The 19,196-nt window shown below is 47.8% G+C and overlaps 1 protein-coding gene across 1 annotated transcript in view; it reads right to left on the bottom strand.

Annotated features, from left to right (window-relative positions):
* LOC123772866 (protocadherin beta-7) overlaps positions 1 to 19,196 on the bottom strand; it is a 189,547-nt gene that overhangs the window by 95,109 nt on the left and 75,242 nt on the right. Inside the window, exon 2 of the mRNA XM_045766224.2 lies at positions 16,685 to 17,326. Within this exon, the coding sequence (XP_045622180.2) occupies positions 16,685 to 17,243 (559 nt within the window). The 5' untranslated portion in view covers positions 17,244 to 17,326. The remainder of the gene's footprint in view (positions 1 to 16,684; positions 17,327 to 19,196) is intronic.

The following is a 19,196-nucleotide window of genomic DNA, read 5'->3' as shown; positions in this document are numbered from 1 at the left end:
GATTTGGTGAAATGCTATGCCCAAGATTACCATCCGAGTTGCCGTCGGGGAAGTGGCTCAAATAGCCTCGGCTATCACTTCCTTTTGACGGCCGTGATGGTCAAGTGGATTAAGGCGCCCTGTAGTTACCAGTTGCGTTGCTCCTGGGAGTATGGATTCGAGTCACTTCTGGGGTGTGAGTTTTCATTCATATATATATATATATATATATATATATATATATATATATATATATATATATATATATATATATATATATATATATATATACAACCTTAGAACACTTTCCCACCAGGGGATTCGAACCCTAGCCAGCACAGAAGCCTTACAGCAACTGGCATAACTGGTACGCCTTTAACCCACTACACCACAGCTCAGATCCTTAAAGAGATGGCAATTTCGGAGTATTTAAATCCCCCAAAGATCACCACCTCCCAAGGACAACTAGAACATAGTGAGGGGCTACTCACGTTCTTTCATCAAATTCCTGTTAATATGGGAGAACTCTGTGTCTATGCTTAATGCACAACTTGCCTAAACACGCAAGAGAGATTATACAACCTTAGAATACTTTCCCACCAGGAGATTCGAACCCTAGCCATTGGGAGGTGGTGATCATTGGGGGATTTAAATACTCCAAAATTACCATCTCTTTAAGGGTCTGAGTTGTGGTGCAGTGGGTTAAAGGCGTACCAGTTATGCCAGTTGCTGTAAGGCTTCTGTGCTGGCTAGGGTTCGAATCCCCTGGTGGGAAAGTGTTCTAAGGTTGTATAACTTCTCTTGCGTGTATATATATATATATATATATATATATATATATATATATATATATATATATATATATATATATATATATATATATATATATATATATATATATATATATATATATATCATTGTTGATCAAAATACATTTCACTTTCAAAATGTAATAGAATCCAAGAGACATTAATTGCCTTGTCAGCGCCACCTGTAGTCAGGACGACGCTGCCGTCGACACCACAAAGCAATATGGAATCCCTTGTCAGCGCCACCTGTAGTCAGGACGACGCTGCCGTCGACACCACAAAGCAATAAGGAATCCCAAACATCAAGATTCATCTCGTTTGGTATTTGAAAGCATTCTTGTTCAATGGCTGCTCTCAGTTCAGTGACTGTTATCTTGAGGTTATCTTGAGATGATTTCGGGGCTTTTTTTAGTGTCCCCGCGGCCCGGTCCTCGACCAGGCCTCCACCCCCAGGAAGCAGCCCGTGACAGCTGACTAACTCCCAGGTACCTATTTACTGCTAGGTAACAGTTTACTGCTGTTGCAGACTTTGTGGCGCAAACTTTGTAAGAACTTGTACACGTTACACACACCTCCACACGCCCTGGAAGCAGCCCGTGACAGCTGTCTAACTCCCAGGTACCTATTTACTGCTATCTTGAGGTTATCTTGAGATGATTTCGGGTTTTTTTTTTTTTAGTGTCCCGCGGCCCGGTCCTCGACCAGGCCTCCACCCCCAGGAAGCAGCCCGTGACAGCTGTCTAACTCCCAGGTACCTATTTACTGCTAGGTGAACACGGGCATCAGGGTGAAAGAAACTCTGTTCATTTGTTTCCGCCTCCGCCGGGGATCGAACCCCGGACCACAAGGATTACGTGTATAGCGTGCTGTCCACTCTGCCACCGGTCCCTTGGTGTGGTGAACAAGGAAAAGTCTACGAAACCTCTTCATCCCACCTACCTATTCTTTGGGGTGGACGGTAGAGCGACGGTCTCGCGTCATGCAGGTCGGCGTTCAATCCCCCGAGACCGTCCACAAGCGGTTGGGCACCATTCCTTTCCCTCCGTCCCATCCCAAAGCCTTATCCTGACCCCTTCCCAGTGCTATATAGTCATGATGGCTTGGCGCTTTCCCCCTGATAGTTCCCTTCCCCACCACAGGCACGACAGAGTGTCTCAGAAAGTTCAAACAAATACGACCAGTCACAGTACCGTCAAAAAAGAATGGTCCAATTAATAGTCTTGATTACAAGCTGCGCCACCCTGTAACTCCTGGTAAATTAACTGTGTTCCGCCATTACAGGCGGCTTCTCAGGTCCTCAGGCTGTGATTCACACGTCAGGCTGCGAGCAGCCGCGTCCAACAGCCTGGTTGATCAGTCCATGCAGTAGCCAGGAGGCCTGGTCGGAGACCGGGCCGCGGGGATCAGTATCCTCATCTGTCTTTGAACTTCAACTGCGTTTTAAAATTTCGAAAAGCATATTAGGGAAAATTTCCTTTGTGTAAAGCTTAAGTCTGTTTGTCACTGTTAATTCCACTGTTAACTCTCCATGTCTTGTGCTCCACACATAACTCTCCATGTCTTGTGCTCCACACATAACTCTCCATGTCTTGTGCTCCACACATAACTCTCCATGTCCTGTGCTCCACACATAACTCTCCATGTCTTGTGCTCCACACATAACTCTCCATGTCCTGTGCTCCACACATAACTCTCCATGTCTTGTGCTCCACACATAACTCTCCATGTCCTGTGCTCCACACATAACTCTCCATGTCTTGTGCTCCACACATAACTCTCCATGTCCTGTGCTCCACACATAACTCTCCATGTCTTGTGCTCCACACATAACTCTCCATGTCCTGTGCTCCACACATAACTCTCCATGTCTTGTGCTCCACACATAACTCTCCATGTCTTGTGCTCCACACATAACTCTCCATGTCTTATGCTCCACACATAACTCTCCATGTCTTGTGCTCCACACATAACTCTCCATGTCTTGTGCTCCACACATAACTCTCCATGTCTTGTGCTCCACACATAACTCTCCATGTCCTGTGCTCCACACATAACTCTCCATGTCTTGTGCTCCACACATAACTCTCCATGTCCTGTGCTCCACACATAACTCTCCATGTCCTGTGCTCCACACATAACTCTCCATGTCCTGTGCTCCACACATAACTCTCCATGTCCTGTGCTCCACACATAACTCTCCATGTCTTGTGCTCCACACATAACTCTGCATGTCCTGTGCTCCACACATAACTCTCCATGTCCTGTGCTCCACACATAACTCTCCATGTCTTGTGCTCCACACATAACTCTGCATGTCCTGTGCTCCACACATAACTCTCCATGTCCTGTGCTCCACACATAACTCTCCATGTCTTGTGCTCCACACATAACTCTCCATGTCTTGTGCTCCACACATAACTCTCCATGTCTTGTGCTCCACACATAACTCTCCATGTCCTGTGCTCCACACATAACTCTCCATGTCTTGTGCTCCACACATAACTCTCCATGTCTTGTGCTCCACACATAACTCTCCATGTCCTGTGCTCCACACATAACTCTCCATGTCTTGTGCTCCACACATAACTCTCCATGTCCTGTGCTCCACACATAACTCTCCATGTCCTGTGCTCCACACATAACTCTCCATGTCTTGTGCTCCACACATAACTCTCCATGTCCTGTGCTCCACACATAACTCTCCATGTCCTGTGCTCCACACATAACTCTCCATGTCCTGTGCTCCACACATAACTCTCCATGTCTTGTGCTCCACACATAACTCTGCATGTCCTGTGCTCCACACATAACTCTGCATGTCCTGTGCTCCACACATAACTCTCCATGTCCTGCAGGTTTCCGTGCGACTTGGGTCATGTCGCTGTCTCATTTTGGCGGGAACGTGAGCGCCCTCACGCGAGAACCCACCAATGGCGCCCAGGGATCATGTGTGCAAGTGGGCGCGGGAGAGGAGAGGGTAGGTGGGGAGGGATGATTGATGGAAGGGAAGGGTGGTGGGGGAAGGGGAAGGGTGGGGGAAGGGGAAGGGCGGTGGTGGGAAAGGGGAAAGGGGACGCTTGTGTTTCACGCTCCATGTTTCACATTTGTTATTTAAATTTCAACCAACCGTTAACGGCCCATCTTTACTCCCCGCCCTTATTTTCTTTATTATTCTTCTCTTTCCTCCATTCGTTGTCTCTATTTTTCTCTTTCATTCCATTTTCCTGACTTTACGTTCCTTTTTCAACCTTCGTTTCATAACTCATTCAGGTGTCCCTTACTAACCGAACCATAAAACCAGGCAGGCAGAGGGCAGAAGGGCTGGCAGGAGGGCTGGTGGGCAGGCGGGCAAGCGGGCAGGAGGGCAAGCGGGCAGGAGGGCAAGCGGGCAGGAGGGCAGGTGGGCAGGAGGGCAAGCGGGCAGGAGGGCAAGCGGGCAGGAGGGCAGGAGGGCAAGCGGGCAGGAGGGCTGGTGGGCAGGCGGGCAAGCGGGCAGGAGGGCTGGTGGGCAGGAGGGCTGGTGGGCAGGCGGGCAAGCGGGCAGGAGGGCAAGCGGGCAGGAGGGCAGGTGGGCAGGAGGGCTGGTGGGCAGGAGGGCTGGTGGGCAGGCGGGCAAGCGGGCAGGAGGGCTGGTGGGCAGGAGGGCTGGTGGGCAGGCGGGCAAGCGGGCAGGAGGGCTGGTGGGCAGGAGGGCAGGAGAGCGAGCGGACACGCTGGCTGGCCTAGTCAAACATAAATGCAGCGGCATGCCCATTACCAGTTGACAGTGTTGTTGTTTACACTGGTCAGCTGATCAATGCTGTCTCACGCGGGGGTCGCTGCCTGACGCTCTCACCAGCACCTCATATATTGGTGCTGTGTTCCTGCACGCTCCCTGGGTGGTGTTGTGGTCACCAGGCTCCACTTGAGGGCTGCCTCCACGCTCCCTGGGTGGTGTTGTGGTCACCAGGCTCCACTTGGGGGCTGCCTCCACGCTCCCTGGGTGGTGTTGTGGTCACCAGGCTCCACTTGGGGGCTGCCTCCACGCTCCCTGGGTGGTGTTGTGGTCACCAGGCTCCACTTGGGGGCTGCCTCCACGCTCCCTGGGTGGTGTTGTGGTCACCAGGCTCCACTTGGGGGCTGCCTCCACGCTCCCTGGGTGGTGTTGTGGTCACCAGGCTCCACTTGGGGGCTGCCTCCACGCTCCCTGGGTGGTGTTGTGGTCACCAGGCTCCACTTGGGGGCTGCCTCCACGCTCCCTGGGTGGTGTTGTGGTCACTAGGCTCCACTTGGGGGCTGCCTCCACGCTCCCTGGGTGGTGTTGTGGTCACCAGGCTCCACTTGGGGGCTGCCTCCACGCTCCCTGGGTGGTGTTGTGGTCACCAGGCTCCACTTGGGGGCTGCCTGCACGCTCCCTGGGTGTTGTTGTGGTCACCAGGCTCCACTTGGGGGCTGCCTCCACGCTCCCTGGGTGTTGTGGTCACCAGGCTCCACTTGGGGGCTGCCTCCACGCTCCCTGGGTGTTGTTGTGGTCACTAGGCTCCACTTGGGGGCTGCCTCCACGCTCCCTGGGTGTTGTGGTCACTAGGCTCCACTTGGGGGCTGCCTCCACGCTCCCTGGGTGTTGTGGTCACTAGGCTCCACTTGGGGGCTGCCTCCACACTCCCTGGGTGTTGTGGTCACTAGGCTCCACTTGGGGGCTGCCTCCACGCTCCCTGGGTGTTGTGGTCACTAGGCTCCACTTGGGGGCTGCCTCCACGCTCCCTGGGTGTTGTGGTCACCAGGCTCCACTTGGGGGCTGCCTGCACGCTCCCTGGGTGTTGTTGTGGTCACCAGGCTCCACTTGGGGGCTGCCTCCACGCTCCCTGGGTGTTGTTGTGGTCACCAGGCTCCACTTGGGGGCTGCCTCCACACTCCCTGGGTGGTGTTGTGGTCACCAGGCTCCACTTGGGGGCTGCCTCCACGCTCCCTGGGTGTTGTTGTGGTCACCAGGCTCCACTTGGGGGCTGCCTCCACGCTCCCTGGGTGTTGTGGTCACCAGGCTCCACTTGGGGGCTGCCTCCACACTCCCTGGGTGTTGTTGTGGTCACCAGGCTCCACTTGGGGGCTGCCTCCACGCTCCCTGGGTGTTGTGGTCACCAGGCTCCACTTGGGGGCTGCCTCCACGCTCCCTGGGTGGTGTTGTGGTCACCAGGCTCCACTTGGGGGCTGCCTCCACGCTACTGCTGCTCCTGCTACTACTACTACTGCTTCTGCTACGTCAATGATATTCGAATAAAAGTTTTAGCTGCTAAAGAAAGCATATTTGAAATTCAAGTTCCTTTTTCTACAATTACAAGTTGGCATGTCAAAGCATGACACTGTTGCCATGCTTGCAAAGACAGCCTGTATACAACCCGTAGTGGAAATTAATATGGGTGTTTCATTAGCAGACAAAGAGAATACTTAAACAAATATCTAATGAAGATCTCACCGACCTAACAAATTCTCAAAGACGTGAAAGCTGTAGCATTAAATATTATGATAGATATAGTGAGGAGACATTCACATATGGGACTAATAGAACAAGAACCCGGCAATGTGATGTTATAGTGGCCAGAATACGCCTGGGATATAGACGTATCTGGCAGCTTTCTCAAAACCCAAATGTCGAGTACACAATGTGTCAACTTTGTGAAAGTGTCGAGTACACAATGTGTCAACTTTGTGAAAGTGTCCAGTACACAATGTGTCAACTTTGTGAAAGTGTCCAGTACACAATGTGTCAACTTTGTGAAAGTGTCGAGTACACAATGTGTCAACTTTGTGAAAGTGTCCAGTACACAATGTGTCAACTTTGTGAAAGTGTCGAGTACACAATGTGTCAACTTTGTGAAAGTGTCCAGTACACAATGTGTCAACTTTGTGAAAGTGTCGAGTACACAATGTGTCAACTTTGTGAAAGTGTCGAGTACACAATGTGTCAACTTTGTGAAAGTGTCCAGTACACAATGTGTCAACTTTGTGAAAGTGTCGAGTACACAATGTGTCAACTTTGTGAAAGTGTCGAGTACACAATGTGTCAACTTTGTGAAAGTGTCGAGTACACAATGTGTCAACTTTGTGAAAGTGTCGAGTACACAATGTGTCAACTTTGTGAAAGTGTCCAGTACACAATGTGTCAACTTTGTGAAAGTGTTGAGTACACAATGTGTCAACTTTGTGAAAGTGTCGAGTACACAATGTGTCAACTTTGTGAAAGAGAAAACATGCACTCTCTTGAACATTATATTGTAGAATGTCCCATACTGACTGACTTTCGCCCTCCTGGGCTAAGGTATGCTGAACTCTGTAGTTACTATATGAGTACTGGAACACTTGATGATATATTGGACTTGTACCCAAGAGTGACTGATATAATGCCTCAGTTATGTAATATATAAAACATGACTATAACCTGAGCTTGTAAAAGCATCTTAATCCCCTCCTTCAGTGGTTAAGTACTTAACTAGTTCCTATAGCAGTTATATCAAGGAAATACATGAGATTCTGTATTTTCTTGATAATGTAGCGAAACACCAGATTCTGTATTTTCTTGATAATGTAGCGAAACACCAGATTCTGTATTTTCTTGATAATGTAGCGAAACACCAGATTCTGTATTTTCTTGATAATGTAGCGAAACACCAGATTCTGTATTTTCTTGATAATGTAGCGAAACACCAGATTCTGTATTTTCTTGATAATGTAGCGAAACACCAGATTCTGTATTTTCTTGATAATGTAGCGAAACACCAGATTCTGTATTTTCTTGATAATGTAGCGAAACACCAGATTCTGTATTTTCTTGATAATGTAGCGAAACACCAGATTCTGTATTTTCTTGATAATGTAGCGAAATACCAAACATTAAATTGTCATGTAATTTTCCTAGTGAATATTTCCGTTAATTAAATCACGTGTTTTTTCAGCATTTCACCTTTGTAAATGGACATTATGTAAAAAACATACCTCGAACACTGTTTTATGTAGGCCAGACGTAAATTTATGTATGTAGGTTAGATTAACATTTTAAAAGCACTACAATCACCTTCTGTGGTTGATTGTTCAATAAAACCCTGAACTATATGTTTAACACATCTCTCACCCTGTCCATGGAGGACAGTAGAAAAATGTATATATATGCTGGTTAGCATTGTAAATGTCTGGCCACGTCTGTGGTAGAAAATAATAATAATAATAAAAACAGGACGAACCTGTCATACTCCGGTTTCTGACCAGGCCTCCTGATTGGTGGTCTGTTCAACCAGACTTTTAGGCGCCGCGATGCTTACAGGCCGACGCGTGAATCACAGCCCGGTTGATCAGGTATTCTCTAAAGGCGTTTATCTAGTTTTTTCGTTTAACAGCGCAGGAGCTGGAACTTATTTTCGCTACATATCATGTTGTTTTCTGTGGCCCATTGAAAGATCTGATTTACATCTGATTGGAGGATTAGAGTGTCCTCTATGTTGTCTACTCGTGTGAAGATTCAAGTGTCATCTGTCAATGATAACACTTGGGAGCTGGTCGGCCGAGCGGACAGCACGCTGGACTTGTGATCCTGTGGTCCTGGGTTCGATCCCAGGCACCGGCGAGAAACATTGGGCAGAGTTTCTTTCACCCTATGCCCCTGTTACCTAGCAGTAAAATAGGTACCTGGGTGTTAGTCAGCTGTCACGGGCTGCTTCCTGGGGGTGGAGACCTGGTCGAGGACCGGGCCGCGGGGACACTAAAGCCCCGAAATCATCTCAAGATCTCAAGAAGATGATACAGTGCTGTAGTCTGTATCCTTGTCTGTGTCTGATATTACGATGAGACAAAGAACTGAGCCAGCACGGTACCTTGAGGGACTGAGCTCTTCACAGTAGATGATCCGGATATGACTGTGTTGACTATTACACTCTGCCTTCTGTTAGGAAGTTGAAGATCCATCTCCCTATTTTGCCAGTAATTCCTTTTGCGCGCATTTTGTGCGCAATAACACCTTCTTGAGGTTATCTTGATCTTGATACCTTGGTCACATTTGTCGAAAGCTTTTGCGAAGTCTGTATATATTACATCAGCGTCTTCCTTGTCTTCCATGGCATTTAAGGCCATATCATAGCGGTGCAGCAACTGTGACAGGCAAGAGTGCCCTGATCTGAACCCGTTTATATAGAGGTTGTGACTCCATATGTGCTTTGCCATCTCCCAACAATTCTTCCAAGATATTTATGATGTGTGATATTAGTGCTGTTGGTCTATACAGTCTCCGTGGTGTAGTGGTAAGACACTCGCCTGGCGTTCCGCGAGCGCTTTGTCATGCGTTCGTATCCTGGCCGGGGAGGATTTACTGGGCGCAATTCCTTAACTGTAGCCTCTGTTTAACTCAACAGTAAAATGTGTACTTGGTTGTAACAAGGATTCTTCGCGGCAGGGGATCGTATTCCAGGGACCATAGGATTAAGGACTTGCCCGAAACGCTACGCGTACTAGTGGCTCTACAAGAATGTAACAACTCTTCTATATTACCCACTAACTGCTTTACTACCTCCTTTGTATAGTGGCGTCATTCCCGCTGTTTCAGTGTGTGGGGATTATGCCACTATCTAGGCTCCATATGCGAATAATATTCAGGGGCATGTGATGGTGATTTTAAGCAATTTTTCAGAAATATAGAATTTTAGGTGTCCAGGACCCAGATTCACAAAGCGGTTACGCAAGCACTTACGAACCTGGGGCCAGATTTACAAAGCAGTTACGCAAGCCGAACCTGGGGCCAGATTCACAAAGCAGTTATGCAAGCATTTACGAACCTGGGGCCAGATTTACAAAGCAGTTACGCAAGCACTTACGAACCTGGGGCCAGATTTACAAAGCAGTTACGCAAGCACTTACGAACCTGGGGCCAGATTTACAAAGCAGTTACGCAAGCATTTACGAACCTGGGGCCAGATTCACAAAGCGGTTACGCAAGCACTTACGAACCTGGGGCCAGATTCACAAAGCAGTTACGCAAGCACTTACGAACCTGGGGCCAGATTCACAAAGCGGTTACGCAAGCATTTACGAACCTGGGGCCAGATTTACAAAGCAGTTACGCAAGCACTTACGAACCTGGGGCCAGATTCACAAAGCAGTTACGCAAGCACTTACGAACCTGGGGCCAGATTCACAAAGCAGTTACGCAAGCACTTACGAACCTGGGGCCAGATTCACAAAGCAGTTACGCAAACACTTACGAACCTATACATCTTTTCTCAATCTTTGACGGCTTTGTTTACAATTATTAAACAGTTAGTGAGCTCCGAAGCACCAGGAGGCTGTTTATAACAATAACAACAGTTGATTGGCAAGTTTTCCTGCTTGTAAACTGTTTAATAAATGTAACCAAAGCCGTCAAAGATTGAGGAAAGATGTACACGTTCGTAAGTGCTTGCGTAACTGCTTAGTGAATCTGGCCCCAGGTTCGTAAGTGCTTGCGTAACTGCTTCGTGAATCTGGCCCCAGACCTGGCGCAGAGTGCATGGGAGTAGTCTATGGCTACTTTAAAGTCCAAAGTCCAAATTTCGATCGAGGCACTGCTATGGGTAGGCATTATTTTAGCGTTCATCCCAGCATATTCCTGTGAAGTTATGAATTATTGGTTTCCAGTTTATTATTAAAATTAAATTTGCTGGCGTCTCCTCTTCTAGGATTTGAGGCTGTGGAGGTCCACAGCCCCATGCTCGTCTGAACAGGTACTGAACAGGGACCAGATTCACGAAAGCACTTACGCAAGCACTTACGAACGTGTACATCTTTCCTCAATCTTTGGCGGCTTTGGTTACATTTATTAAACAGTTTACAAGCGTGAAAACTTGCCAATCAACTGTTGTTATTGTTATAAACAGCCTCCTGGTGCTTCCGAGCTCATTAACTGTTTAATAATTGTAAACAAAGCCGCCAAAGATTGAGAAAAGATGGACAGGTTCGTAAGTGCTTTCGTGAATCTGGCCCCAGGTTTCTAACCAGTACATGAGTGTTGTACACCCGTAGTGCTTCGACACAAAGAGTTAGAAGCGCGCTAATGTACTCATTTCTTTAGCAAAGAACGCTCTTGACTTCACCTCTCTGTACATATGACAATACTGAATTATAATCGATTTAAACCAAAGATTTTTAGATTCAATCACCGAGAGATTATTTTCTTAGGGAGCCGGTCGGCCGAGCGGAATGCACGCTGGACTTGTGATCCTGTGGTCCTGGGTTCGATCCCAGGCGCCGGAGAGAAACAATGGGCAGAGTTTCTTTCACCCTATGCCCCCTGTTACCTAGCAGTAAAATAGGTACCTGGGTGTTAGTCAGCTGTCACGGGCTGCTTCCTGGGGGTGGAGGCCTGGTCAAGGACCGGGCCGCGGGGACACTAAAAAGCCCCGAAATCATCTCAAGATGACCTCAAGAAGATGGCAGCACGCGAACCGTCGCCCCGTAACCAAAACATAAAATTTCACAACATTTTAACAAAGAAAACTTGACTGACGGTTGAGCAGCATAACCGACCAGACCAGTCACAACAACGCCAGTCACCGGACACACACACACACACACACACACACACACACACACACACACACACACACACACACACACACACACACACACACACACACACACACACACAAATAGGGGAATGGTACAGGAGTCATTGCTGTAAGCAACCGATGGCTGGAAAGGCGGGATCCAAGAATCAATGCTCGATCCTGCAAGCACAAATAGCTGAGTACAAATAGGTGAGTACACACACACACACACACACACACACACACACACACACACACACACACACACACACACACACACACACACACACACACACACACACACACACACACATGGGGGCCTCGTAGCCTGGTGGATAGCGTGCAGGACTCGTAATTCTGTGGCGCGGGTTCGATTCCCGCACGAGGCAGAAACAAATGGGCAAAGTTTCTTTCACCCTAAGTGCCCCTGTTACCTAGCACTAAATAGGTACCTGGGAGTTAGTCAACTGTCACGGGCTGCTTCCTAGGGTGTGTGTGTGTGTGGTGTGGAAAAAAAAAAATAAAATAAGTAGTTAGTAAACAGTTGATTGACAGTTGAGAGGCGGGCCGAAAGAGCAAAGCTCAACCCCCGCAAAAACACAACTAGTAAACACAACTAGTAAACACACACACACACACACACACACACACACACACACACACACACACAAAATAGTAACAGGAATTGATAAAATCGACAGGGAAGATTTCCTGAGACCTGGAACTTCAAGAACAAGAAGTCATAGATTTAAACTAGCTAAACACAGATGCCGAAGAAATATAAGAAAATTCACCTTCCCAAACAGAGTGGTAGACGGTTGGAACAAGTTAAGTGAGAAGGTGGTGGAGGCCAAGACCGTCAGTAGTTTCAAAGCGTTATATGACAAAGAGTGCTGGGAAGACGGGACACCACGAGCGTAGCTCTCATCCTGTAACTACACTTAGGTAACTACACACACACACATCCACACCCACACACACACACACACATTTAATATCCACTTCCCAACACCAAGTCCTTCCCACACACACTCCTGACACAGGAGATAAGGACCAAGAGAACCTTAATAGCTCACTATACCAATGCAGATGGACTATCTAACAAAGCCAATGAGATAAAGGAAGCATTAGAGCAAAATATAAGGACCGTGGGAGGAAATCCACAGCAACTCGATCCACTTCCCTGACCGGTTTTGCATTTGTCCAGTTCTCTCTCCACTCCAGGGACTCTCTACTGGTTACTTTTTTGACCTAGAGCTTTTATGAAGCGGCTTTTGCGTCAGAGCAAGATCACTGCTTTTGTGTTAATCTCTGGGTACCTTGTTTACATAACAATGGCAGTTAGCGGTGATTGGGCTGAATGGGCTGCGTTCTCATCTACATGTCCGCTTTGAAAGGCATTGTTCGTAATTACAATGCGGGCTGGTTCAGTCCTGCCATTAGTAGGGGGCAGCAGACCCATCAGTGTAGACTTGGTCTAATTTATTTCCGGATTCTTTATTAAATTCCTCCAGATACTTTGGTTTTGCTATTTGTAGTTTGATGTTTAATTTTGTGGTTGTTAGGTCGTTATTATGGCGCTTCCTGTCAAGGTGTTGACGTGAGACAGTCAAGGTTAGGTCATTTGACAGTCACGCCAACTTTGTAGCGACCCTGGCCACTTTTCTACGAATGACCCAACATCACGGAGCATGTACCTACCCGCGAGAATGAGAGCATGAGTTTAGTTTACGGCATAATTGGTACTGAAGCCAGTGAGGGGCGGCTAGCCAGGAATGCTCAATGGTCGCACTGATGGAGTGCGCGCTCTGGCAAATGATTTTGTCAGACTTGGTCACTCGCGCTTACAAGTTTTAAATGAACTTCATATTAACATTGTCTGAGAGACACGGCCAAAAAGGTTCTCTTCGTGATTGGTTGGTGTGTGTGTGTGTGTGTGTGTGTGTGTGTGTGTGTGTGTGTGTGTGTGTGTGTGTGTGTGTGTGTGTGTGTGTGTGTGTGTGTGTGTGTGTGTGTGTACTCACCTAGTTGTGCTTGCGGGGGTTGAGCTCTGGCTCTTTGATCCCGCCTCTCAACCGTCAATCAACTGGTGTACAGGTTCCTGAGCCTATTGGGCTCTATCATATCTACACTTGAAACTGTGTATGGAGTCAGCCTCCACCACATCACTTCCTAATGCATTCCATTTGTCAACCACTCTGACACTAAAAAAGTTCTTTCTAATATCTCTGTGGCTCATTTGGGCACTCAGTTTCCACCTGTGTCCCCTTTTGCGTGTGCCCCTTGTGTGTGTGTGTGTGAGTGTGTGTGTGTGTGTGTGTGTGTGTGTGTGTGTGTGTGTGTGTGTGTGTGTGTGTGTGTGTGTGTGTGTGTGTGTGTGTACTCACCTATATGTACTCACCTATATGTGCTTGCAGGATCGAGCATTGACTCTTGGATCCCGCCTTTCTAGCTATCGGTTGTTTACAGCAATGACTCCTGTCCCATTTCCCTATCATACCTAGTTTTAAAAGTATGAATAGTATTTGCTTCCACAACCTGTTCCCCAAGTGCATTCCATTTTTCTACTACTCTCACGCTAAAAGAAAACTTCCTAACATCTCTGTGACTCATCTGAGTTTCCAGTTTCCACCCATGTCCCCTCGTTCTGTTATTATTACGTGTGAACATTTCATCTATTTCCACTTTGTCAATTCCCCTGAGTATTTTATATGTCCCTATCATATCTCCTCTCTCCCTTCTTTTCTCTAGTGTCGTAAGGTTCAGTTCCTTCAGCCGCTCTTCATATCCCATCCCTCGTAGCTCTGGGACAAGCCTCGTCGCAAACCTCTGAACCTTCTCCAGTTTCTTTATGTGTTTCTTCAGGTGGGGGCTCCATGATGGCGCGGCATACTCTAAGACGGGTCTCACGTAGGCAGTGTAAAGCGCCCTAAAAGCTTCCTCATTTAGGTTTCTGAATGAAGTTCTAATTTTCGCCAGTGTAGAGTACGCTGCTGTCGTTATCCTATTTATATGTGCCTCAGGAGTTAGATTAGGTGTCACATCCACTCCCAGGTCTCTTTCTCGAATCGTTACAGGTAGGCTGTTCCCCTTCATTGTGTACTGTCCCTTTGGTCTCCTGTCACCTGATCCCATTTCCATAACTTTACATTTACTGGTGTTAAACTCCAGTAGCCATTTCCCTGACCATCTCTGCAGCCTGTTTAAGTCCTCTTGGAGGATCCTACAATCCTCGTCTGTCACAACTCTTCTCATTAATTTTGCGTCATCTGCAAACATTGACATGTATGATTCCACTCCTGTAAACATATCATTTACGTAAATTAGAAAGAGGATTGGTCCCAGCACCGATCCTTGAGGTACTCCACTTGTTACTGTTCGCCAGTCCGACTTTTCGCCCCTTACCATTACCCTCTGGCTCCTTCCTGTTAGGTAGTTCTTCACCCATACTAGGGCCTTTCCGCTTACTCCTGCCTGCCTCTCAAGTTTGTATAGCAGTCTCATGTGCGGTACCGTATCAAAGGCCTTTTGGCAGTCAAGAAATATGCAGTCTGCCCAGCCTTCTCTGTCCTGCCTTATCCTTGTTACTTTATCATAGAATTCTAAAAGGTTTGTTAGGCATGATTTCCCTGTCCAGAACCCATGTTGGTGCTTGTTTACAAACCCAATGCTCTCCAGGTGCTCAACAAGTCTTAGCCTAATTATTCTTTCAAGTATTTTGCAGGGGATGCTTGTCAGTGATACGGGTCTGTAGTTAAGTGCCTCCTCCCTATCACCCTTTTTGAAAATCGGTACGACATTTGCCTCCTTCCAGCAACTGGGCAATTCTCCCGACATAAGTGACTCATTAAAGATCATTGCCAGAGGCACGCTGAGAGCCTGCGCTGCCTCTTTGAGTATCCACGGTGATACTTTGTCTGGTCCAACAGCTTTATTTGCATCCAGTGTTGTCAACTGTTTCATTACATCCTCTGCTGTCACCTCTATATCCGATAGTCTTTCATCTTGGGTAATCTCTTCTAACAATGGGAGCTGCTCAGGCTCGGTTGTGAACACTCCATGGAATTTTGCATTCAGTACCTCGCAGATTTCCTTGTCACTTTCTGTATATGCCCCTTCTGTTTTCCTCAGTCTTGTCACTTGGTCATTTACCGACATCTTCCTTCTTATATGGCTATGTAGTAATTTTGGTTGCTTTTTCGCTTTGACTGCAATATCGTTCTCATAATTTCTTTCCGACACTCGTCTTATGTTAATGTAATCATTCCTAGCTCTGTTACATCTAACCCTGTTGTCCTCTGTCCTTTGTCTTCTGTACTTCCTCCACTCCCTCCTGCTTCTCACCTTTGCTTCCTGACACTGTCTATTAAACCATGGGTTATTATATTCCCTCCTGCTTTTTTCCTTTATTGTTGGAATAAATCTATCTTCAGCCTCCTTGCATTTCAATATGACTTGGTTCATCATACCTTGCACTGTTTTTCCTCTAAGTTCTTCCTCCCACTGCACTTCTCCCAGGTAGTCCCTTATCCTTCTGTAGTCCCCTTTTCTGTAATCAAGTCTCCTTTCCCGGAACTCTTGTCCTTTGGTCACAATTTTAAGCTCCATCATGTAGTCAAAGACTAGGACACAATGGTCACTAGCTCCTAGTGGTATTTCATGTTCCAACTGCTCGATGTCTTCTACATTCTGAGTGATAATGAGATCTAATAGGCTGGGCGTATCCCCTCCTCTTTCCCTAGTATCTTCTTTCACATGCTGTGTTAGGAAATTCCTGTCAATAACGTCTACCAGCTTCGCTCCCCAGGTCTCCTCCCCGCCATGGGGATTCCTCGTTTCCCAATTTATCTCTCCGTGATTTAGGTCCCCCATGACCAGCAGCTTCGCTCTCATTCTATGCGCTAAAGTTGCTGCCCTCTGCAGTTCATCCATACATGTCTTGTTGCTGTCCTCGTACTCCTGCCTGGGCCTTCTACTGTTTGGTGGGGGATTGTAGAGTATCAAGATTACAATCTTCTTCCCATCCACTGTCAGAGTTCCATGTATGAAGCTTGTGCTTTCATTGGTACCCGGATTTTCCAGCTCATCAAACTTCCATTTCCGCTTTATTAGTAGTGCCACTCCTCCTCCCTGTCTCTGTGTCCTTTCTTTTCTGTGTGTGTGTGTGTGTGTGTGTGTGTGTGTGTGTGAGTATGTGGGCCACTGATATCTTTATACCTAGTTATCATGTGAGTGTACGTACCTAAATGTGGCTGTGGAGGTTGAGCTCCAGCTCCTGGCTGCCCTGAGCCTCCGCATGTGTGAAAGGGAGAGAAACCAAGTCATAACACAACCACAATAAAGCAGAACACTTACCCTGGGCAGAAGCAGGTGTCAGCAGCAGGAGCAGCAGCAGAGGCAGCAGGAGCAGGCAGGAGCAGGCTCCCTGAAGGGCCTTCAGAGCCGGTCGTAGAGACCAGCACTTGAGCCGGCTGGCTCTATCAGGCTCGTAGGTACTATAAGCCTTAATTTTAGTAGTGTGGGAGATACCTTGACTAATTGGCCAGTGACGATTTGACGCTTCCAGGGGCACCACGCCCACGGGCACGCCCACGGCTAGGGGCACCACGCCCACGGCCAGGGGCCGCCTGGACACTCCCATGGTAGTCCTGCACTCACCCCCCTCTCTCAACACAGTTTCCTGCGCCTGCGCACCGTAACTCCTCACTATGGAACAGCAGGAGGGAGCGCAGACCCCCTCTGGGTACTCCTGAGGGCCCTGGGGTGTGGGGGGAGAGTGTCGCGGGTGTAGCCACACTCGGGGGTCGACACCCTCACTAGTCCTACACCTGTGACATCGCTGTCTCGTCTCCTCGTGCCTCGAACTCCAACCCGGTATATCCAGACGGCCGCCCAGGGCCTGCTTCTCCACCATGGTGATAGGCCTACTGGCGTCCTCCTCATCCACTAAGGCAGCGGGTCGTCTACTGCCTAACCACTTCAGCTTCCCATCACCACCTGTAACAGAAAACGCAAATCAGAATGATAATAATTTCACCTAATAATCTAATAACTCACTAAATATAATCTTCTTAATTCTAGATATCAACAATGACACTATTCCATCATTCTGTGGGTGGTAGTGGACCCCATACCCATCCTGTGGGTGGTAGTGGACCACCATACCCATCCTGTGGGTGGTGGTGGACCCCATACCCATCCTGAGGGTGGTAGTGGACCCCATACCCATCCTGTGGGTGGTAGTGGACCCCCATACCCATCCTGTGGGTGGTAGTGGACCCCCATACCCATCCTGTGGGTGGTAGTGGGCCCCATATCCATCTTGTGGGTGGTGGTGGACCCCATACCCATCCTGTGGGTGGTAGTGGGTCCCATATCCATCCTGTGGGTGGTAGTGGACCCCCATACCCATCCTGTGGGTGGTAGTGGACCCAATACCCATCCTGTGGGTGGTAGTGGTGGTAACACACACGCACACACACGCACACACACACACACACACACACCCACACACGCACACACACGCACACACGCACACACACACACACACACACACACACACACACACACACACACACACACACACACACACACGCATGATCTCGGATGCAATCTTTCCAGAGGGGTACCAGGTGATAAGAAAAGAAAGGACACAGAGACAGGGAGGAGGAGTGGCACTACTAATAAAGCGGAAATGGAAGTTTGATGAGCTGGAAAATCCGGGTACCAATGAAAGCACAAGCTTCATACATGGAACCCTGACAGTGGATGGGAAGAAGATTGTAATCTTGATACTCTACAATCCCCCACCAAACAGTAGAAGGCCCAGGCAGGAGTACGAGGACAGCAACAAGACATGTATGGATGAACTGCAGAGGGCAGCAACTTTAGCGCATAGAATGAGAGCGAAGCTGCTGGTCATGGGGGACCTAAATCACGGAGAGATAGATTGGGAAACGAGGAATCCCCATGGCGGGGAGGAGACCTGGGGAGCGAAGCTGGTAGACGTTATTGACAGGAATTTCCTAACACAGCATGTGAAAGAAGATACTAGGGAAAGAGGAGGGGATACGCCCAGCCTATTAGATCTCATTATCACTCAGAATGTAGAAGACATCGAGCAGTTGGAACATGAAATACCACTAGGAGCTAGTGACCATTGTGTCCTAGCCTTTGACTACATGATGGAGCTTAAAATTGTGACCAAAGGACAAGAGGTCCGGGAAAGGAGACTTGATTACAGAAAAGGGGACTACAGAAGGATAAGGGACTACCTGGGAGAAGTGCAGTGGGAGGAAGAACTTAGAGGAAAAACAGTGCAAGGTATGATGACCCAAGTCATATTGAAATGCAAGGAGGCTGAAGATAGATTTATTCCAACAATAAAGACAAAAAGCAGGAGGGAATATAATAACCCATGGTTTAATAGACAGTGTCAGGAAGCAAAGGTGAGAAGCAGGAGGGAGTGGAGGAAGTACAGAAGACAAAGGACAGAGGACAACAGGATTAGATGTAACAGAGCTAGGAATGATTACATTAACATAAGACGAGTGTCGGAAAGAAATTATGAGAACGATATTGCAGTCAAAGCGAAAAAGCAACCAAAATTACTACATAGCCATATAAGAAGGAAGATGTCGGTAAATGACCAAGTGACAAGACTGAGGAAAACAGAAGGGGCATATACAGAAAGCGACAAGGAAATCTGCGAGGTACTGAATGCAAAATTCCATGGAGTGTTCACTACCGAGCCTGAGCAGCTCCCATTGTTAGAAGAGATTACCCAAGATGAAAGACTATCAGATATAGAGGTGACAGCAGAGGATGTAATGAAACAGTTGACAACACTGGATGCAAATAAAGCTGT

This window comes from Procambarus clarkii, chromosome 12, assembly GCF_040958095.1.
Source record: "Procambarus clarkii isolate CNS0578487 chromosome 12, FALCON_Pclarkii_2.0, whole genome shotgun sequence".
NCBI lineage: Eukaryota > Metazoa > Arthropoda > Malacostraca > Decapoda > Cambaridae > Procambarus > Procambarus clarkii.
This window is presented reverse-complemented; position numbering and strand designations above follow the sequence as displayed.